Genomic DNA, 23,755 nt, shown 5'->3' with positions numbered 1-23,755 from the left:
ACTAAACTGCACTGCTCCCCTGCCTCCCTCCCTCTTCTTTTGAGAGACCTAATGTTTCCATCCAAAGGGCTTTGGCAGAGTCCTAGTCCCTGGAGAGAAGAGGCTCATCTGGGAACCCTCTGGTGCGTGGGGCCGGGTGTTCTGAGCCTGCGGAAGAGCGCGGACTCAGCAGGGACCCTTGGAGTCTGCAGCTTCAGCTGCTCCCAGGCAGGACGGTGGTGAATCTGCCCATGACTGTGAATCAGCGTCCCCTGTCCCTTCCCCCACCACATCCCCCGATCAGCTGGTTCCACCTCCCACGTGGGTGTCTCAGGCTGGTTCCTTCTAGCGCCCACTGACCCCCCACAGAGCTGGAGGATTCACAGGAATCCAGCAAGTGGCCGCAGGAGGAGCTAAGTCATCACAATCCTGTCTATTCTGAGCTCACTCTGTCTATCTGAGCTAGGGATGTTTGCTCGCCCAGCTAGCTTTCTGTCTCAGGCTTCTGAAGTGTGTGTGTATGAGTGTGCAATAGTCCATCTCTGAAGTGTGTGTATGAGTGTATAATATTCCCCCAAATGTCAAATACCCCAAAAGTTATTGAAATTCCCCTTCCCTTACTATTTTGTGCAAAGCTGAGTCTGAGGCCTCCACGGGAATTTCAGAGTATGACTCAAATGATCCTTGAGCATGTTTTATTGGATAGAAAGAAAAACCAGAGCTGTCACCAGATTTCCCTCAGTTGTTATTTCTCAGTTATTACCAGTGTCCTATGTCCCTCCCATTCCAGTCTCTCTCAAGGAGACGAAAGTTTTAAATAATCAATCCACACATGCTTATGTGTTCTATGTATAAACATGCAAATATATATACACACAGTATGCAAAAAACACATCTATAACAGTTAGTGTACAAGTATATATAAAGTCAATCAATGAACATTTATTAAGCACCTACTATGTGCCAGTGTATATATAAGTATATACACATACACATACGTAAGGTCCATATACAAGCCCATGCAGAAGTGTATCTATGCAGTACAAGTATAAATATATATATATATATATATATATATATATATATATATATAAAAATAAAAATATATACACTACACCTAGGTATAGATAAAGTTAATAAGCATTTATTAGGCACCTACCATGTATGTGTATACACACACACATACATATATGTAAAGTCCATAAGATACCCCTATGTAGAAGTATGTCTATATATTACACATATAAGTATAAGTCTACATAAAAGTAAAAATATGGGGCAGCTAGGTGGCGCAGTGAGTAGAGCACCAGCCCTGGAATCAGGAGGACCTGAGTTCAAATTCGGCCTCAGACACTTGACACACTTACCAGCTGTGTGACCTTGGGCAAGTCACTTAACCCCAGTTGCCCTGCCTTCCCCCTTGCAAAAAAAAAAAAGTAAAAATAATACAGTATATCGAAGTATACATAAACTCAATTCATAAGCGTTTATTAAGCACCTACTGTGTTCCAGACAATATGCCAGGTGCTAGGGATGCAAATACAAGGCATGAAACAGCACCTACAGTTTTAAAAAATGCATATTGTTACAGCTTAAAGCCTTCATCCCAACCATTACAAACTTCAAAGACTTGTCATTTGATTGCATGAAGATTTTGGTGGCTCACTAATCATTTGTTAGATGGTCTCTGAGAGTCTTTATGGCTGAAACATTCCTCCCCTGAGGCTAAGCTGGGGCGAGCCTTTGTGGGCTTAGCCAGACTCATCCTGGGAGGATCGACAGGCAGACTGTCTGTCCATACTCAAGCCTGTCCCAGGTTTCGTGGCTTGGTCAAACTGACTGAGTGCCCTTTGCTTGTGCTGCTCCAGCTTGCCCCTTCCTCCAGTCACCTCCATCCCACTTGTCTACATCTGTTAGGTGCTTTATAAACTGCATTGTTACACTGCCCGGCTGAATTGAACAAATTGATTGTGTCAATGGAGGGGGATGTCAAGGGAGGTTGTGTAGCAACATCCCCAGTGCAGACACCATCTGTTGCAAATCCTTTTTATGCAATAGAAAGTCAAATAAATGCAAACAAAAAGGTGAAAACCCCAGACCCAGGAATGAAAGTGGCACTGAACTGAACATTCAATCCAGTAAGCATTGTTTAAGTGTCTGCTGTGTGCCAGGTACAATGCTGGGTACTGCAGAGGCAAAGGCAAAAATGAAACCACGCCTGCCCTGAAGAAGCTTACATTCTACTAGGAGAGACAGCATGTACATACAAAAGTATATATAAAATCGATCGAGAGGTATTTATTAAGTACCATGTGTATACCTCTGTGTACAGGGTACCTCTGTAACGTGGTGCTAGGTGCTGGTGATATGATGAAAAAAAAATGAAAGTCCCTGCCCTCAAGAAGCTTATATTCTATTGTGAGAGATAACATGTATATACAGGAATACATATAAAATCAATCAAGAAGAATTATTAAGCCCCTACTGTGTGCAGTACCTCTAAAACGTGGGGAGACAACACACATTATGTACATATGAAATTATTCAGCAAACATTTATTATATATAATAGATACACAATATTGTGCAATAAGCATTTATAAAGTACATAGTATGTACATAGTATTTATAAAGTACATAGTATGTTCTTGGTACTGGGATATAAAGACAAAGATAAAATAGTCTTTGCCCTCAAGGAGCTTATGTTCAATTGGGGAAGTGTGGCTATATACATATACATATATATATACACACATATATACACATATGTATGTACATACAAATTATGAATAAAGTTAATACAAAATATTTTGGGGGAAGGAGGAAGACTCTAATAATTGGAGGGGGAGGATCAAAAAAAGTCTCATGTTAGGGTAAGAGCTGAGCCTTGAAGGCAGCTAGGGATTCTAAGAGGCACGAGGAACAACCTGTATGTATAAAGGCCTGGAGGGGGGAGATGGACTGTCATGTTTAGGCTGGGGACCCTCCCTGTCCTCAATTTCATTTGTTTGAGGTTAACACAGCCTTGGAAATGAGCATTCAAGTGATTTGAGTCAGAGAAGTGCCTTTTAATATCAGCAGAAAAGGAAGGAGTGCTTGGCTCTGAGGCAGAAACTGAGCTTGCTGCCCAGTGTAGGCTCTGCTTTTCTCTGCAAAGGTCACCTCCTTACATTGATGATCATGGAGGTTTGGGGAGCCTTGTTTGTGCAGACGGCTAACCATTGCCTGCCGCTATAGCGGGGCCCAGTGAGATTCCTCTCTAGTGGAGACCTTTAGAATTTACTATTATCTACTAGATTCCGTTTATCTAATGAGATGGCATTTGAGATCAAATGAGATAATGCGTAAAGTGTTTAGTAGGTGCTTAATAACAGCTTGTTCCCTTCCCATCCCCCCAGTTTAATTCAATAAAGATATATTAATCACTTACAAGTACCAGGTTTTGTGCTCAATGGAAGACACACAAAGACAAAACAGACAAACAAAAACAATGCAAAAATGCCCTCGGTGAGCTTGCACGATCCTGGAGGTGATAGTGGAGGAGGGATAAAACATGGTCACAAGAAAGTTACTACAAAGTATATGCAGAGTAATACAAAGTCATTTAAAGAGGAGTGCCAATTTAAAGAGAGTGCCAATAAGGGGAGAGGAAAGGCCCAGTATTGGAGGCTTTCAAGGGGTGAGAAGGGAGTATGTTCCAGAAGTGGAGGACAGCCTGTGTTTGCAAAGGCATGGAGGTGATATCCAGGAAATGGTGAGCAGGCCAGACAGACTGGGACAAGGGGGTGTGAAGGCGATACCTGGTGCCTTGCTGATCACCTGCGCACTGTGTTCTCTCTCTACAGACCAGTCAGTGGTGTGAAGCTGGCATCTACCTTTTAGCATCCCAAGCCTTGGACAAGTGTCAGACACAGGAGGGAGCTGAGACAGCCCTGGGGGACATCGAAAAGTTCCTGAGCACAGCCAAGGAGCACCAGTTGGTCAACCCCAAGGAATTCTACAACCAGTTCAACATGGTTCTCACCCCTGAAGTAAAGGTAAGAATGTCTCTGGTGCCTTTGCCGTGGAGCTGGGGTAGGGTTTTTTTTTTTTTTTGCAGGGTCAGATTCTGAGCACTTGGGCAGAATAAGGAGAAAAGAGGCAGCTTCCTTAGCAAGGATCGCTGGCTGTGGGAGGCAGCATGGTACAAGCCCTAACTCTGGAATCAGAGGGCCTGTTCAAATCCTGTCTCTGACACTTACAACCTGTGTGACTTTGGGGAACTCTCATCACTTCTCTGATTCTCAGTTAGGCCCTAGTGGCCTCTGAGGTTGTTCTTTTCTGGCCCCAAGTCTATGGTTCTGTGATCTGTGAACTCTCCTGCCTCTCCTGGACCTGAGCTAGCTGAAGTGCTTCCCTTAGCACCCCCTCCTTCCTTTGACCTTCAATGTGATGCTCCCAGAAGCTGTAGGAATGTCGGGATGATAAAGTGGTCAGAGGCCAGAGAACAGCAGCTCTTGCTGGGTGCCACATCTTGTGCTGCTGTGCACTGGGGATACAAGAAAGGGCAGAAGCAGTCTCTGCCCTCAGGGAACTCACGCTTTAAGTGCGAGACCATGTGTAAAGAACTGGGTACATACAAGACGTGTGACGTGTAAACGGAAGGCCCTCAGACAGGAAGGAGCTAGCATCCAGGGGCATTGCATCAGGCCTCCTGCAGAAGGTGGAATTGGAGCTGGGTTTTAGAGAAAGTTGGGAGGTGGAGGTGTGGAGGGAGAGCATCCCAGGCATGGGGTACAGCCAGTGCAAAAGCACAGAGATAGGAAATGGGACAAGTAGCCCAGTGTTGCTGGATTGTCACCAAGTGAAGACTGAACACAGAGGGACAAGGGAGATGGGGAGATGGGAAAAGTGTTTGTAAATTGTCTTATCTCATTTAGGGATCATAATAGCACCTGCCTCCCAGAGGTGTGGTGAGGCTGGAATGACCTAACACTTGTAGAACGCTTAGCAAGTGGCTGGCCCTTAGTAGGTACCTAATAGATGCTGAAGTTGCACAGTCTAAGCTAGATTCCTGCAGAAGCTGCCCCTACTAATTGCTGGCAAATTTTGAAAGCTTTTTAGGAGCCCAGTATGGTCTTAGCACTCCTCCCTTCTTCCTTCTAATCAGAGGCCAATTCAGAGAATCCAATCCAGTCCAACAAGGGTTTAAGAGGATAGAGACCAGCAGCTGGAAGGGACTTTAGCTGGAATGCCCTTATGTCACAGAGGGGGGTAAACAGGCCCATAGAGGTCACATGCTCCTAGCTTTAGAGCCAGAAGGGACCTTAGATGCAAGCCAAGTCAACAAGTATTTACTGGACATTAAATGAGCTCCAGTAGCCTCCACGTTGTGCCTTTGTTGGGGATACAGAGAAAGGCAAACATGGCCCCTGCCCTCCGGGAGGGGATGGGACTTGAGTTCTAGTGGGGGAGAGAACAGATAAAAGGGAGTGGAAGAGCTGAGGAAGGTACCCACACAGAGAGGGTGGCATGGCTGCCTCAGGCACTCCCTCAAAAATAGAGGTTCCAGCAGGGACTGACAAAGCAGAGGAAGGGGTTGTAGCAGGGGTGGGGAACCTGCGACCTCGAGGCCACTCTTGGCCCTCTAGGTCCCCAAGTACGGCCCTTTGAACAAATGTTCTGAGAAGGTTGGATTCAAGGGGCTGCACTTGAGGACATAGAGGGCCACATGTGTCCTTGAGGCCACAGATTCCCCATCCTGAGGCTACAACCACCTAGTCCAAGGCCTTTGTTTTATAGATGCAGTAAGCCTCAGAAAAGTCATTGGATTATAGTTCCCCGAAGGAACCTTGGAAAAGCATAGGGTCCAAGGATTAGAGCTAGAAGGGAACCCAGAAGTCACTGAGTTTACCCCTCCCCCATTTTATGGAAGAGGGAAACTGAGGTACAGAGATGTTAAGTGACTTGCCCAGAGTCTCACAGCTGGTAAGTATCTGAGGCCAGATTTGAACTCGTGGCAGTACAGTGGGGACACACTGGAGAAGGCAATGGCAAAACCGCTCCCTATCTTTGCCAAGAAGACACGGCAGACCATATCCACGGGCTCATATAGAGTCGGACATGACTAAAAGAACGACTGTGAACAACCAAACCTTAGCTTCCTCGCTCTGAGCTGTCGCTTATCCACCAGGACATCTTAAACGTGGGGCGAGATGGCCGCCACAACTCCTGGACTGATGATCCTATCACCTCTCAGCATCCTCACCTGTAAAAGAGGAGTTAACAGTGACACCTGCAGTCACTGAGTGCTGTGAGCTCAAGCACCCGAGGAGTTTGGAAAGCCTTCCAGGGCTATCGATAGAAAACCCACCAGTTGTTGTGCGAGGTTTCAGACTAGACAGTTTGGTCTGGTCAAAGGTACAAAGCTGAGGGTCAATGGTATACAATGGGGAGGTGGGGGGAGACCCAAACAAACAGGCTTGCTTACTCCAAGGGGATCTGATAAGCTCCTGCAGCCTTAGCAACTCGGTAAGTGACATAAAGTCAACCGGTATTCATCGGGACGTTTATGGATCCAGTCTCAAGGTCCCCTGGAGTCAGCATACTGTCACCACTTTGCTGCCCCTGAACATGGGAATGATAGTGATTATCAAAAGCCTTATCAAGAATACAGAGCTGTACAAACAGAACCCCTCCATACTACCTTCAGCTGTACCCCAGGGGACTCTGGACTCAACCAGCTGTCTCTGCTAATTGACTCAGGAAGTTGACAGCGGCGTTCAGTGTTATGGCCCCATAGGGTCATAGGTATTCAGAGCCAGCAAAGCTCTAAGATCAGCTAATGACCCTCATTTTATCATTCAGCTCAACAAAGCATTTATTAAGCACCTGCTAGGTGTACCAGCGTCCTTTATCCTTCCATTCAAATCTCTCAAGGTTTAAAGGTCAATTGGTGAGCCCTAATATTTTTTTTGTTGTTCAGCCTTTTTAAAATGACCCCTTTGGGGTTTTTCTTGGCAGAGATACTGGAGCTGTTTGCCGTTTCCTTCTCCAGCTCATTTTACAGATGAGGAAACTGAGGCAAATGGTGAAGTGGCTTGCCTCAGTTTCCTCATCTGTAAAATGAGCTGGAGTAGGAAAAAGCAAACCACTCCAGTGTCTCTGCCAAGAAAACCCCCAGATGGGGTCATGGAGAGTTGGTCATGACTGAAAAGTGACTGAGCATTGAAGGAGATATTTTCGAAGTGCCTGGCACACAGTAGGCACTATATGAGTGCTTATTCACTTCCCTTCCCTATTATATATTAGTGTACTAAACTCGACCCCAGGTAAACCCTAGGTTTAAATCCTGACTCTGGCAATTACTATAATTACAATTACCTGGATGGGCAAGAGGAAGTCACATAACCTCTCTGAGCCTCGGTTTACCCACCTGTAAAATATGTATAATAACATCTGTAGTACCTATTTTACAGAGTGGTTATGAGTTTCAAACAAGATAAGGTATATAGGGTGCTTTGTAAATTCAAAATGCTCTATAAATATTAGTTCTTACTATGATAATGAAGATTGTTTGATGACGATATAACTCCATTCTGTCTTCAAATTTCATCTCTTTAGCCACAAAGAGAACATTTTAATTAGAGAGTTTATTATTAACAGTGCTATTAATAGTCACTTGAAAATAAAATGTTACCCAGAAAAATAAGGTGAGGGGTTTTTTGGGGGGATGGGGTGGCAGAGCATTTTTTTCTAATTGACCAGCCTGTCAACAGATGTCAAACATATTCTGAAGCCTTGTCTTGATATAGAGCCCATAAGAGAGAAAAAAAATAAAGAAAAGCCTCGTTTTCACTCAGATTGCCAGGGATCGGACCGCCAGGTAAAATGACTTGAGAACCATCACAAAGCTTTCTCCAGAATCTCCCTCTCCCCCAATTCTTCTAGGTCCAGAAGCCCCCAAGTCTAGATAGGGTCTCTCTGTTTCCGCATGGCATCCTGTTGTGAAGACATTCGGGCTGAGCCTTACAGTGGCCCCAGGATTTCAGGACCTTACTATCTGACCCCTGTTCACCATGTGCTGCTTTCCCTGCAGGAAAACGCAGACAAGATCGTTCAGAAGCTGGAAGATGTGCAGGAAATGTTCGAGAGGAGACAAGTGAGCCTGAAGAAGTTGGCGGCCAAACAGACCCGGCCTGTGCAGCCCGTGGCCCCCCACCCAGAGTCTTCTCCGAAGCGGGCCTCCCCCAAAACCAACCGGCCCACCACCCTCGGTAAGGGCATGCAAGAGGCTCCAGTGGCCTTGGAATGCCATTTTTGTTCATATTAATGACTCAGGGACAGATACTCCAGGCTGCCTTAGGCTTCTCTGGGGTCCAGGGGAGAGGTGAGTTCTGTAGGGTGCTCTTCGGCCCAGCGGCTGACTGATGATACAAGGAGCCTTCTTTGTGAATGCTCCCAATATTAATCCTTTGCTGTATATGCTTCCTGAGTCAGATCTCTCATCTTTCTGGTGAAGATTTGGTAAGTTCCCTGAACTTCTGGTCCTCTCCTCCTCCTCGAGAGAAAAACTTTGAGTTTCAACAGATAGCCCAGTCCCTGGGAGTGCAGGGCTTATTGAGAAACAAATGTAAGGGAAAGCACATCACCTAGGACTGGAAGAGGTTCAGCAAACATTAAGTATGCATTGATTAGATGCCCACTGTGTACAAAACACTGTGCTGGGGGTAGAAAGACAAGAATGGAACAGCTGCTATATGCACATAGGTATGAGATTATTTGAGGAGGTGGAGGGCCCTAGTACCTAAGGGGGAACAGGGAAGGTGTCCCTTGGGAGGTGAAAGCTGAGCTGTGCTTTGAAGTAAGCTGGACATTCTAAGAAGCGGTGGTAAGGATGGCATTTGGATGACCTGAGTTTAAATCCAGCCTTAGACACTTACTAGCTGTGTGAACCAAGGCACGTCACCTTCTACCTTCATTCCCTCAACTATAAAATGCAGATAGTGACAGCCACTGGGATTGTTGTGAGGATTAAATGAGATCATATTCATAAGTACTGAGCACAGTGCCTGGCACATAGTAGGTGCTTAATAAATGCTTATTCCCTCTCTCCTCTCTTCCCTTTCTAGGCATGGTGTAATAACCAGTGCAAAGAAATAGGTGGGAGCAGCTCAGAGGCCACTTGGGCAGGAATGTCTGGTGTTTGGTGGGGACCAATGGGAAATAAATCTGGGTCAGTTGGTGGATACCAGAATGTAGCGAGCCAAGGGGGGAGCTGGTATTTTATCCTAGAGATAATAGGTGCCTCTGGTGGTTTTTTCATCTGGGGAATGGCATGGTCTGTGCCTTAGGAAAAATATTTCAGTAGTTTTGCGGAGGATGGTTTGGAGAGAGAAGAAACTGGAGGCAGGAGCCCAACCAGGAACCTGTTGTGATAGTCTAGACAAATGGTTCTGAGGGCCCGTGAGTGCTGGGAAGGGGATGGGTGTGAGGAATGCTGAGTTGGTGACTGACAAGATCTGGAAGATGAGAAAGAGGAAGCGAAGAGCCAGGAAGAGCTCTGAGACTACAAACCTGAGTTATGGGGAAGAAATTACAATGTTTGGAAGGGAGTGGGTTTAGATGGGAAGTTGCTGAGCTCCATTTTGGATTTGTGGAGTTTAAATGACAATGGTGGAGACATCCCAGTAGCAGCTGGTCTGGAAGGATTAGAAGTAATGGAAGACGTTAAGGCTGAATGTGTTAATTTGGGAGTTGTGTATAGAGATGCTGATTGAACTGACTGAGGCTAATAAGGTTAACAAGAAAGGGTAAAAAGAGACAGGATGGAGCCCTGGGGGACACCAAGGGTCAGGAAATAAATGATAGGCCAGTGATGGAGACCAAGAAGGAACAGGGAGATTTCAGATACACTTATCGTCAGTTCAAACATTCAGTAATGCTACGGAGATGTTTACATCAGCTGCCATTAAGGTACAAACTGTCAAGAACCAGGCTAGTTATGGGAGGAGGGGAGAGAACCCAGCAGCAGTGACTTCTTTGCCATGTTCAGCCCCGGAAGCCTCCTTTCTAACCTTGACCATTTTGCCAGGATCCCGGACTTCTTGTGTAAATAGAGGAAGTAAAAGACAATGAGACTTCCTATGGTTCCACAGAAACACTGGACTTCACTCCCAAAAAGTATTTATTGTGATTGTGCACAGCTGCTGGTCCTCCCAGTGGATGAGGGACATTTCATGGACAGACATCCTTCCCTCTAGGAGTGGGCACCTAAGACAGCCCTCCAGTACATCACTGTGTGTAAGACACAGAGAGAGAAGAACGTCCATAAGCCAGTATCTGAATGGAAGTTGTTAGGGCACAGGTCCAGGGTGTTAGAGGTGATGTTTTAGAGGTGACTAGAAGGGTACAGAATAATCGACCAATGGATACTTGGTACGGAGATGAGAAGAGCATCTCTGAGAGATCTGTATTTAGACTGGGCAGGGAAAGGAAATCCTAATAAGGGGTGACATCCGTACATCCCTTTATGTTTAGGAAGCCCTTTCTCTATAATCACATTCGATTATTTAAAGCTCTAAGAAATTATGGATGTGAGGAATTCAGAGCAACATGGGAAGACCTGTATGAACTGATGCAAAGTGAAATTATGCAGGATGAGAAGACTGTACATCCAGTGATGTGGAACATTCAGGCAACCCCCAAGTAGTTGTTAAGCTGGCATAGGGAACTCCCAGGAGAGGAAGTTTTCTCTGCCAGTGCAGGTGGGCAACCCCTTCTCTTCAGCTCCTAGGAGCCCTGTATGCAAAAGGCAGAAAGCCAGCCCTTGTGCCCAGGGATCTCACCTCCTAATGAGGGAGACCATGAGCTATGTCCAGGGTAAATTGGATGTGATCTCAGAGGGGAGGTGGCCCTGGGAGGGAGAAGAAGGCAAGGGGCAGGGAAAGACCTCCTGCAGAAGGGGTTGGACAAAGATGATTTCTGAGGTCCCTTCCCTCTCTAAATCTCTGATGCCATAGTTGAAGTGACTGGGAACAGGGAGAATGGGTAAAAGGCTATTAATAGTAATCATAGTAAAATAAAAATAAATCAAGCATTCATGTAGTGTTTTAAAGTTTACAAAGCACTTTATATTTGTTAACTCACCTGACCTCACAATAATTCTGGGAGGTAGGTACCATTGTGATCCCTATTTTACAGGTGGAGAAACTGAGGCAGGCAGCTTTTTTAAGTGACTTGCCCAAGATCACACAGCTAGTAAGCACCTGTCGCTGGATTTGAATTCATGTCTTTCTGAATCTGAGTTCAGTGCTCTTACCCACAGCATCACCAGGAAAGAAGTGATGAGATACTGAACTAAATTAGAGGGTCCTCCAGTGGGGAGAAAGGAATAGATATGATGTGCAGGTAGAATTTACAATACTTGGCAACCAACTGGTTATGAAGGGTGGTAGAGAGGGGAGAGTCAAGGCTCGCACAAAGGTTACGAGTCTGGGTGACTTAAAGGACAATGATGTCTTCAACAGAAACAAGGACATTTGAAAGAGGAGTAGTTTTAGGGTGGATGATGGAGGAGATGAGTTCTATTTTAGAAATGCTGAGTTTGAAATACCTAAGGAATATCCATGTGCAAAGAGAGGGAGGGAATAAACATTTATTAAGTGCCTACTGTGTGCCGGGCATTGTGCTAAGAGCTTTTACAAATATCTCATCTGATCTTCACAACAACTCTTCGAGGTAGGGGCCATCATTTCCCCATTTTACAGTTTAGGAAACTGAGGCAAGCAGAGGTTAAATGACTTGCTTACATAACATAGGGTTATGTAGCGAGTGTGTGAGGCCAGATTTGAACTCAGGATTTCCTGACTCCAGCACCCTGTCCACTGCACCACTAGCTGCCTCTTAATGGAGGCATTAGAGGCAGGTCACTGGAAATATAAGATTGAAATTCAAGAGAAAGATTGGGCGAGCTAGCGAGACTTGGGAATTATCTGCATAGAGATGATCATTGAAATCATGTAGTCAGATTAAATTGCTGGAGTGATAGAATTTAGAGAAACAAGAGAAGAGAGCCCAGGGTAGAGCCCTGGGGACCCCATCCATATAAGAATTACCATAAGTGAGTGGCGGGCCAGCACAGGAGACCGGAAAGGAGTGGTTTGGGAGGTAGCAGGAGAATCAGGGGAGGACCAGAAGGGATGGCCAATTCTCTGGACGACAAAACCAAGGCTGAAAAATATCCCAGGAGGTTGGGACTATGGGCCCAAACTAATAAGATGAAATGAAACGAAATGGAAATAAATGCCTTTCCTATATGAGGCCTAGCCCGACAGGCCTTCTCCCATTCCCACCCTCCCCCAATACTACCACAGTGGCTAGTGTCCTTCCAGACCTCCCTCTGTATTTATTTTGTGCATGGAGAGGTAGTGTGAAATGGTCGAGAGGAATCTGGGCTCCAGTCCAGCCTCTCACACCTACTGGCTATATGACCCTGCCAGGTGACTTTCTAAGCCTAGAAGGTCCAAGAGAAGGTGCCAGCCTGCATTGGTAGAGAGCATTTCCTCACCTGGGAGTTCCCTCACTTTGTACGTATTTCCTCACATTTTTATTCATGTTGCCTCTTCTCCAAGAGATTATAAACTCCTTCATAGTAAAGAGTTTATTCTTGTCTTTGTATCCTGACCTCCCTAGCACAGAGCCTGGCACACAGTCAATACTTAACAAATGCTCATTGAATATTGAATGAATTCAGCTTTTGCTTGGAGACCTTCAATGGAGCAGGGAGGAGGTGGGAGGTGGGAGGAGTCCACTGCCTCCTGAGGCAGCTTCTTGAGAGTACTGATTGTTTCCTTCTCATATCTCTAGTGCCATAGACTGGCATATAGTAGGTGCTTACTAGATGCTTACTGACTGATTGATTCTACTTTGAGATAGCCCTCATTGCTGATTTTTCCTGACCTCTCTGCAACTTCCTCCTATCTCTCCCATTTCTGTCTTCTGGAACCAAGCAGAAGCTAGGTGGGCCTTCTTGTACACAACAATCCTGCAAACACTTGAAGGTGTCTGTCCTCTGGCCCCCTCATTTACCACCTGTGTGACCCTGGTCACATCATCTCTTCTCTCTCTGGTTCCAATCTGACACATCATTCATACTTTGGGAAAGATGTAGCATCTTTTCAGATTCTTTGTAATTCTCTAAGGCTGTTTCCATGTTGACTTTGACATCTGGATTATCTCTTCTTTCTTTTTCTCTTCCTCATCTTCATCCTTCTTTCCCTTCTCCCATTTCTTCTCCTTTTTCCTCTCTTCATCCTCTTTTTTTCCTTCTCATCTTCATCCTTCTTTCCTTTCTCTCCTCCTTTTTCCTGTCTTCATCCTCTTCTTTTTTCCTTCATCCTTCTTTCCTTTCTTTTTCTCCTCCTTTTTCCTTTCTTCATTCTCTTCCTTTTTCTTCCCCTCATCTTCATCCTTCTTTCCTTTCTCTTTTTCTCCTCCTTTTCCTTTCTTCATCCTCTTTTTTCCTTCTCATGTTCATCCTTCTTTCCTTTCTCTCCTCCTTTTTCCTCTCTTCATCCTCTTTTTTCCTTCTCATCTTCGTCCTTCCTTCCTTTCTCTCCTCCTTTTTCCTGTCTTCATCCTCTTCTTTTCCCTTCATCCTTCTTTCCTTTCTTTTTTTCCTCCTTTTTCCTTTCTTCATTCTCTTCCTTTTCCTTCCCCTCATCTTCATCCTTCTTTCCTTTCTCTTTTTCTCCTCCTTTTTCCATTCTTCATCCTCTTCCTTTTCCTTCCCCTCACCTTCATCCTTCTTTCCTTTCTCTTTTTCTCCTCCTCTTTCCTTTCTTCATCCTCTTTCTTTTCCTTCCCCTCACCTTCATCCTTCTTTCCTTTCTCTTTTTCTCCTCCTTTTTCCTTTCTTCATCCTCTTCCTTTTCCTTCTCCTCATACCTTCATCGTTCTTTTCTTCACTTCCTCTTTCTTTTCATCTTTGTCCTTCTCTTCCTCCTCCTTCTTCCCTCCTTGCCTCAAGTACTAGCTACAAGACCTTGGGGAAATCTTTCTACTCTTTCCCTTTCTGAGACTCAATTTTTCCTCACTTGTAAAGTGGACGTACTAATATCACTTTCATCAGATTGTCGCATGAAGATCAAATGAGATAACATTGGAAGTGTTTTGCAACTCTTAAAGCACTATTTAAAAGGTGGCTATTTTTATTATTCCTCCTCAATTTTTTGTCTTCTCCTCTTCCTTGCTCCTGCTTCTCTTTCTGTATGTTTTCAAGTTGTTCTTCAGAGGTTTGGGAGGTTTCTGGCTCTTGTTTCCTTTTCTTGAAGCTCCCAGAAGGGATGGAAAAATTCAGCCCACTATTGTAATATTACCCATTTATCCATGTCAGCCACATTGCCCCCAGGAGAGGTATAGTAGTTAAATTTCCATAACCTTGAAAATTTAAATAGGCATTTCCCTGAATGGGAAACATCGACCAGGAAGAAGCCACGAGAAAATAAACTCCTTCCCACTAAATGTTGTTGTTTAGTACAAAAACCTAATACCTAAAGAAAGGTCAACATGCCGTTCAGCCTAAAAATAATTTTGTAAGAGAAATATGTGAACTTAGGTGGGGAAAAGGGACTTTCAGAGATGTGAAAGATACTGTTTTAGTCTCTGACTTGAATGAGAAAAGTAAGACTGAATGAGGAAGCATGTTCAACTAGAATTTCATAAGAATAGCAAGCATTTCTATGGCATTTTAAAGTTTCCAAACACTTTACAAATAGAACCATAGCAATTATTTCAGATGATTGATAAATGGGGAGAAGGAGGACCCGAGAGAAAAAGAGAGAGAGAGGAGAGAGAGAGGGGAGGAGAAACAAATATTTACTAAGCACTTACTACCTGCCAGATACTATGCTAAGTGAGGGGGATACAAATAAAAGCAAAAAGAAAGACAGCCCCTGTCCTCGAGGACCTTACATTCTAATAGGGGAAGACAACACGTAAAAAGGATTCATGGGCTGAAAAAGCTTGGTGGGTACTTCTACGAATGGAGCTTTCTGGGACAGACTCATCAGTCAGAGGAAACCATAGAAGTGGAGGTGCTGCCATTTTGAAAAGACTGACGGGAAGTAGATAAAGGAGTCCTGGGTGAGGTGGATTTGGAGTAAGAGTGGATGCAGTGAGGACTTCTTCAAGTGGAGGTTCCTAGATTGAACTGACTAATCAGATCATTGTTTTCCACCTTTTACCTACTATCTTCTCCTTCCCTGCCTCAGTTTTTTTGGTTTTTTGTTTTTGCTTTTTGTTTTTGTTTTGGTGAAAGCAATCTAGGTTAAGTGACTTTCCCAGGGTCACACAGCTAGTAAATGTCTGAGGTTGGATTTGAACTCAGCTTCTCCTGACTCCAGGGCTGGTGCTTTATCCACCACACTACCTGTCTGCCCCTCAGTTTATTTTCAATGCAACTTTTATTTTATTTTTTCAATTAATGAGCATTTTATTTTTTCTCTCTCTTGTCTTACCTAATCTTATCTAGTTGAAAAACAAAGGAGTCACTTAACCCAGACTTCCTGGAAAAAAGAAAAAGAAAAAATGAAAGAAAAAAAAAACCTTGTGACAAATATGGACAGTCAAGCAAAATAAATTCTTGAGTCCATATCCAGAAATGGACACCTCCTTCTGGATCTTTTGTCCATCACCTCTCTCAGGAAGTAGGCACATGGTTCATCATTGGTCTTCTGGAACTATGGTTGGGCATTGAATTGACCTTAAGTCTTTCAGAGCTGCTTATGTCTACAATGTTGTTGTCATTCCTATAAATGTGTGTGTGTGTGTGTGTGTGTGTGTGTGTGTATTTTTTTCCCCTGAAACCACACCCATCATCATTTCCTCTGGCATCATTACATTTGTATCCTGTAAGTCATTCCGCCATTCCCCAGCTGATGAGTACTCACTTACTTAGTTTCCAGTTGCTTGTCATCTACCTCAATTTGAATCCATTCCTTAGGAATGAAGTGAGACCAAAGTAATTAATTTTCTTTCCCTCATTGCCCCATAAGGTACCTGACACAGTACATCTATTACCTCTTTTAATATATCCTCAAGGCCTGCCTTCTCCAGGGAGCCTTCTCTGATAGCCTACAGGACTCCATGAAGAACAAACAGCCCTTCATGTGTCAGCACTTAGGTATTCAGGCCGGTCACTCAAATTGCTGCTTTGTGATCAGGGTGATGTCGGAGACCTGTCAGCTGTTGGCGCAGGCATCCACCCAGGCAGGTTACTCCACAGGCTGGGCTCTCCCTTCAAATTCCTTCAGTAATCTTAACTGTCCCATTGTCTGTTGTGATGGCTTTTATCCCACCATGTCATCATTTCCTGCTTGTCTTATACAAAATGACCTTAAATGTCTTGAGGACCAGGAGACCTCAAAACCAGCTAGCTCACTTGGGACTCCCTTGAATTTGTAGAATGTGGACAGATAGGTCCAAAGCAAACAACTGGTGCAGCAGTGAGCTTAGAGTCTCTTAAGCCCAACCCTCCTCCTGGGCCCACAGGGCAGAGGCAGCCCTGAGGCTCTCAGGACCAGCTGGGACTCGCAAAGTTCTGATGGGGCCTCTCCTGCCCCCAGCATTGCTAGCTGTGTACTCAGGTCAATTGGTACCTCGAAGGCCTTCTACTTTTTTGGTAACAAGGGTGCAGGAGTTGTAAAACCCTTCGATAACTTTGGTGGATCTGTAGCTGATGTCTGTGACTGTGAGCATTTTCCATGTTTCGTTGTTCAGTCGTTTTTCAGTCATGTCTGCTTCTTTGTGACTCCATTTGGGTAAAGATACTGGAGGGGTTTGCCATTTTCTTCTCCAACTCATTTTACAGATGAGGAAACTGAGGCAAACAGGATTAAGTGACTTGCCCAGGGTCACACAGGTAGTAAGTGTCTGAGGCCAGACTTGAACTCAGGAAAAGGAGTCTTCTTGACTCCAGGTTAGGTGCTCTGTCCACTGAGCCTCCTTTTTCCTGTATGCCAAGTATTCAAGCATGGGATCAACTACTCTAAGCAAGCTACTTGATTTGTAATTTAAGTAAATTAATTCAATTAAACTTTAATTGAATTAGTTTTAAAATATCCCATACTCTAGGTTTATCTGCAGACATGCTTATATTTATGTGTGTGTGTGTGTGTGCGTGTGTGTATACACATATATACACATTATACATATATATTATATATGTATATATATCTCTCAATAACCTTATCTCAGTGCTTCTGGCCCCATCATAATATACTGTTTACTTAACAAACTGGGGAAACACTGTTTCAATAATCACTCCTATCTCTCTGTTAAATCCTTGATCTCCTAGGATCAATCTTGAAGTCACTAAAAAAGATGTAGATAAAATGCAAAAAAAAAAAATCTGGTTATATAGCAAGGAGTAAAAATTGGGCCTACGATTTTGTTGATAGGTGTGGAGAATTCCCTCTGTAGATAAGCCACTGTAAATAAGCACCTGCCTTACAACTTAGTGTTTTAGACAGTTGCCCAGCTGGAGGTGTCAAACTCAAATAAAACCAAGGGCCACTAAGTCTTTTATAAGGATCCCTGCAGGCCACATGTTGACAGTGTTAAAATGTAATATTATCTATATTTTATTGTATTTTCTTTTATTTTGTTAAATATTTGCCAATTACATCTTAATCTGGTTCAGGCCTCACTGGAGAGAGTTGTGGGCCACATATAATTAGGGAAGCTCAAGGTAATGACAATATGACAGCTAGAATTTATATGGTACCTGCTATATGCCAGGTACTGTTCTAAACCCTTTACAGATATGATCTCATTTGATCCTCACAGCAACCCTGGGAGGTAGGCAGCATTAATATCATGCCCATTTTATAGATGTGGACACTGAGGCAAACAGAGGTTTAAGTGACTAGGTCACAGACCTACTGTCCCAGGTCACATTTGAACTCAGGTCTTCCTGACTCTACTTCCTGACTCCAATGCACTGGCTGGCTGCCATGGTAATAACTGGGGTTGAATTTCCACAGGTACATTCAAATTTATAGCTGGGAACCCTGGGTCTGTAAATACAAACTTCTTTTTGAGTACCAAAGGCTATTATCAGAATTTGGGGCCCTTCGGTGGCAACTGACAATCTTATGCCCATAAAAGTATAAACCACAATTGGACATTTTTGCTGGTTTTTAGAGCTGGGCCCAAATGACTTAGGTGGCTTAGGAACTTTACCTTTAGGATGGGTTTGATGACAATAGTAGTGAGATATTTACTCATTCAGGCAAGACATCAAGGTACAATGCCTAAACCAAAGCAGTGGGACTCTGGAGACACCATGCCTAGAAAGTCTAGTCTGACTATTGCCACGGTCTCCACCATTAGCCTGTGAGCACCCACCTTTCTTGAGAGCAGAGACTATCTTTTATATTTCTTTGTATCCCCAGGGCTTAGGTCAGTGTCTGTCACACAGATGGTGATTAATAAATGATTATTGACTGTTTCCTTAATGTAAAGAGAGCACTGAGTTGTTAGGTTGTGGAGAGACACCCTCTGGATGGAACACTACATTGTGGAAGCAGAATGCTGAGGGGACCTTGGACAGCATCCAACTGATCCTTCATATTTTATAGGTGAGGAGGTAGAGGCCCAGAGAGGTTAACTTGCCCTAATGGCAGAGACAGACCTAGAACCTAATCATTCTGATTCCTAGTCCTGAGTGGGTTTGTTTTACCCAAGCTGGATTACACTAGTGCTCAGTCTCTGTTTCAAGGCCTGTTTGCTTATTATTCAAGACTAGGCAGGAGTGAATTGTTTTCATTGTTCTTAAAACACCTGATTTCAGATTATAGAAATTAAACAGAATGTAAATAGGTCTCAGTTGTATTTCTAACAAGGATGTGTTAAGCTGGTCCCAAAGAACTCCTCCTTTACTGGTTCTCAGCACTTCCACTTTGGGAGAATGACCACCAAATATAGCTTAGGCAAATTGCCAGCTGATTCTAATCTGTTCAGGCTCTTGGTCAAGAAAAAACAAGATCAGAGGGTAGTAGACCACTTAGTGCTGGTGTTGTGTTGCCATCCGTGCTATTGTGATCTGAGAGATTCATTCTAGCACTCCACATGGTGAAGTCTCTCTTAAAACTCAACATCTACTCATCCAACCCAGGTGGCATCCTACTGGATTCCTGGTTTGGTATCCATTGTCATAGGCCTCATGCTTATGTGGTCTGAGGCTGCCCTGAGCCATAGAGAGCTTCCAGGAACCCACAGGTGACCTGGTCCTCTGCCCAGAGGAAATCACACTTGGAGTCCTATGTTCAGTCCTGGACACCACATTTTAGGAAGGACCTTGATAAGCAGGAGGGTGTCCAGAGAGGGTAATTAGGATGGTGAAGGACCTTGGTGTTTATAAGGATCCACTGAAGAAATTAGGGGCATTTAGCCTGAAGAGAGAGCTGAGGGAGACATGATAAGCTGTCTTTGAGTTTTTGAGGGACTGTTATGTGGAAGAAGGATTAGGTTTCTTCTGTTTGGATGCAGACGGAACAACTAAGTTCACAGAAGATGCAAAGTGTAGAATCTAAGCTTGGTATAAAGAAAAATTGAACAATCAGAGCTATCCCAAAATGTTATCAGCTGCCTTCAAGGTCACAGTGGGTTCCCCCTCATTGGAAATCTTCAAATCAAGCCAACAGTCACTTATTAAGCACCTTCTACATTGAATTAGGTGCAGAGATAAAAATGAAAGCATCCCACCCCTCAGTAAGCATCTATCCTATGGGGGGGGGGTGGGAAGTGATATGATGCATGTGCAGCTGAGTGAATACAAGTTAATGCAAAGTTATTTCAAGAAAGAGAATGCTAAGACCTGGAGGGAGCAGGAAAGGTCTCCTGTAGGAGGTGGTGCCTGAGCTGAACTCTGAAGGAAGCTGGGTTTTTGAGAAGTAGAGGAGTGGAGGGAGAGCCTTCCCAGCCTGCACTTGGATGCAAAGACATGGAGGCAGGACTTGAGACATCTGGTATGAGGACACTGGATTATGTTACAGAGGGGTTTCTTCTTCATGGATGGGTTTGCCTAGATGGCACTACAGTCCCTTTCACCTCAGAGTATAACCCTTAATGTTCTAGACAGCTAGACAGGGCTGTGGAGAGGGGACTAACCCTGGAGTCAGGAAGAACTGAGTTCAAATCCTGCCCCAGACACTTCCTAGCTGTGTAGCCCTGGGCAAGCCACTTAACTTTTGTCTGCCTCAGTTTCCTCAACTTTAAAAATGGGAATATAATAGCACTGATCTCCCAGGGTTATTATGAGGATCAAATGAGATAATATTTATAAAGTTCTTAACACAGTGCCTGGCACATGGTGCTTAATAAATTATTGTTTCCTTCCTTTTAAGTAAATACTAGTTATTGTTAATAGTAAGCTAGAGCAATAATTAAATACTTCAAAAGTATCTAAAAACTGAGAAAAAAAACGTTATTTGTCTCAACTGTGGGAAGGTACAAATTGAAGAAATTGTTGAACACAAATCCAATGGGTTTGATTATGTCCAATGGTAGAAGGAGTTTGCTCAACAAAAACAATTATCTCTGAGACAAAAAGAAACAATAGGGGGAAATATTTATAGCGGTGGATGGAAGGAGCAAAGACGCGAATATAGACTTGATGTCAGGAAATTTCCTTAACGACTAGGAATAAGCTACGTGTAATGGGCTGCCTTGGGAGTCAGTGGGTTCTCCATCCTGAGAAGTTTTTGAGTAGAAGTTAGGTGAGTGCTTATGAGGCAGGTTATAGTAGGTGTTCATTTTGTGTAGGTGCTGAATGAGATGGCCAGCGAGATCCCTGCCAAGTCTCAGATTCAGGAATCTCAGCTAAAGGTCTAAAATCTAAAATTTCTAAGGAGAAGTGATATATATTCATAGCAACTAACCTTCCTCTTCCTTTTCCATTCTTCTTTTAAATTCATCAGGACAGAACTATTCCCAGACTTTCTGACTTACTAGATTCCTTCTATGATCCCAGATGATAATAGACATGGGACACATTATTATCTCCCCCATATTAGATATTTCATCCCTTGTGATTATTCATTTGTGTTTACCTATTTATGTTTCTCTTGATTCCTGTGTTTGCATTCCAAACTTTCTACATAACTCTGGCCTTTTTATTGGGAATGCTTGGAAGTCTTTGGTTTCATTAAAGATTGATTTTTTTTTCCTGTAGGATCATACTCAGTTTCTCTGGGTAGATTATTCTTGGCTGTAAGCTTATATCTTTTGCCTTCTAGAATATTGTATTCTAAGCTCTCCACTCCCTTACTGTAATGGCTGCTAAATTACATGTGATCTTTACTGTGACTTTTTGATATTGAATCCTTTCTTTCTGGCTGCTTTCAGTGTTTTTTATAGAAGCTCTGGATTTTACCTATAAGGTTACTGGTCCTGACGTATTTGAAAGTCCTCATAAGGTGAGGTCCCAAGGTTGTGCTGGAACCTGACACGGGACTTTATTCTAAAGGTAGAGATAGGCACTGTATCTGTGATTGAATTAATATAAGGAAGTTCCCAGACAAAGAAACTTCCTCTGCCAATACAGATTGTCACCTTTTCTCAACTTAAAGCTTCCCAGAGCACTGAGAGGGTGGGTCATTTTCCCAGGGTCACCCAACCAGTATGTGGCAGAAGCAAGACTCAATCCCAAGTCCCCCTGGCTTTGAGGCCGGCTCTCTCCCAGCCTTTGTCCCATTGCCTTCCTATTCTAAAGAGAACATTAGAAAAAGAGACCTATCTGACCAAAACTATAACAACTGCTTTATTTGTAACAGCCAAAAACTAGGTTGAAAACCCGGGTGACTGAAAAGGTAGTGAGGAAGGCTAGCTCTTGACAGAAGCAAGGGAGTTCAGTAGATGGGAATGTTTAGAGGAGAAAGACAATGAGTTCAGCTTTGGACCTGTTGATTGTGAGATGTCTATAGGACATCAAGTTGGAAGTGTCTGGTAGACATTTGGAGACACAGGAATGGATCTCAGGAGAGAGCCTAAGGTGAAATATATCACTTTGGGAGGCATATATGTATAGTTAATAACTGAACCTATGGGAACCGATGAGAGCGAGAGAGTCCCTGTAATGAGGGAAGCAAAGGGCACAGGAGAGGACCTTGGGATATGAACACATTTACGTGGTTATATGGATGATGGACCAGAAAAAAAAAAGACTGAGAAGGAATAGGTAGAGAGATAGGAGGAGAACCAAGAGAGAGCACTGTCATGATAACCCGGAGAGGACAGTGGATTCCCAAGGAGAGAGCAGTCAATAGTGTCAAACAGAGAAGTCTAGAGTGTGAGGACTGAGAAAAAGTCATCGTATTTGGCATCGGTAATCTTGGAGAGGAGGTTTAAGTTGAGTGATGAGGTCAGAAGGGCTTAGAAGTGAGTGAAAATGGAGAAAGTAAAGGCATTGGGTGTTGATAGAGTTTGCCTAAGATTGGGAGGATGGATAAAGGAGGATAGCTTGAGGGGATGGAGGGGCTTAGGATTTTTGGCTTTTTGTTTGTTTGTTTTTGCTTTGTTTTAAGGAATAAGGGATAATTAGGCTTATCTTTAGCCAGCAGAAAAGAAACCAGGTAATGAGGAGAGACCCACTGAAGCTTTCTGAATAAGGATGTGATAATGCTTGGACTTGTGTTTTCCAAACATCAGTTTGGCTGCTGTAGATGAATGGATTGGAAAGGGGGGAATCGGTATATACAAAGACCAACCAGGAGATAATTTCAATACTTCAAGAAAGCTGACAAAGTCATCAGTTCTGTGATGCCATTTATGCCTATAAATCATACACCAATTGGCCAAATTAATCTAGGTTTGTTTTTTTTTTTGTCTTCCCAGCTCCCAGTAGGAGAATATCTGAAGTTCCCTGTCCTCCCAAGACAGTCAATGAAGCAGAGCTGTTGAAAAAGAAAAGCATCAAGAAACCCAAAGGTGGGATTAAGGTAAGGCCACCTTTTTGTTTCTGAAACACAAACTTTGGTGGGAAGGAAGATGATTACTGTCAACACCATCCATCCTTCAAAAACTGGTTACAGAACACCTTCTAGACAATTGTCATCGTGATCCCCCATTGCAGGTGCTGTATTCAGCTAGTCCTATATACCTCAAGATCTTTTTTTGTAAAAATAGCATTGAGATCCAGCCTCAAAACCAAGCAGTTTGATGGGAAATGCTCTGGATGGGGAATCTGTAGACCTTGGTTCTGCTCCCAGCTCTGTCACATTGGGCAAATCACTTAATACCTCTGTAAAATAAAGAGATTGTACTGGGTGAGCTCTAAGATCACTCACTCTGACATTTTATGGAATCGTGCAGCGGCCCACCTGTTGTTTCTATACGTTTTACAAAAAGATTCGGTTATGCATGCCTCCACTGTCGTATCCTCGCTAAGAACAGGTCGGATCTCCTTGTTCTGTTTCCTTTTTGCCTCATCTGTAATCTGACTCCATGTTTAATTTAGTGGGGCTCCTGCAGTATCATCCATCCGTTGCCCAGCCTGTTTGAGCTTGAATTATTCATCTCATAACAGTGATAGTAACTCTTCCACTTCTCCCAAGGGGCCCCAAAGCTTCCCAGAACACTTCGCCTCCCTTTCCCTTTTCATAAACATGAGATAATTCTTTACTGCAAGCCTCAGTTGTGCCAGATCATGAATGCGTCCTGAGGCACAGAGCTGAAGGTCTTTGGAGCTGACAAACAACCAGACGACATAGTTACATTACTAAGCAGCTCAATAGTCT

General features: G+C 43.7%; 1 protein-coding gene across 1 annotated transcript in view; it reads left to right on the top strand.

The window, feature by feature from the left end:
- MCF2L2 (MCF.2 cell line derived transforming sequence-like 2) overlaps positions 1 to 23,755 on the top strand; it is a 280,804-nt gene that overhangs the window by 66,756 nt on the left and 190,293 nt on the right. Inside the window, exons 12-14 of the mRNA XM_036755690.1 lie at positions 3,824 to 4,015; positions 8,056 to 8,233; positions 22,854 to 22,957. Coding sequence (XP_036611585.1) covers positions 3,824 to 4,015; positions 8,056 to 8,233; positions 22,854 to 22,957 — 474 coding nt within the window. The remainder of the gene's footprint in view (positions 1 to 3,823; positions 4,016 to 8,055; positions 8,234 to 22,853; positions 22,958 to 23,755) is intronic.

Source organism: Trichosurus vulpecula, chromosome 4 (assembly GCF_011100635.1).
Source record: "Trichosurus vulpecula isolate mTriVul1 chromosome 4, mTriVul1.pri, whole genome shotgun sequence".
Classification (NCBI taxonomy): domain Eukaryota; kingdom Metazoa; phylum Chordata; class Mammalia; order Diprotodontia; family Phalangeridae; genus Trichosurus; species Trichosurus vulpecula.
Note: the sequence above shows the minus strand (reverse complement) of the source record. Positions and strands in the feature narration are given on the sequence as shown.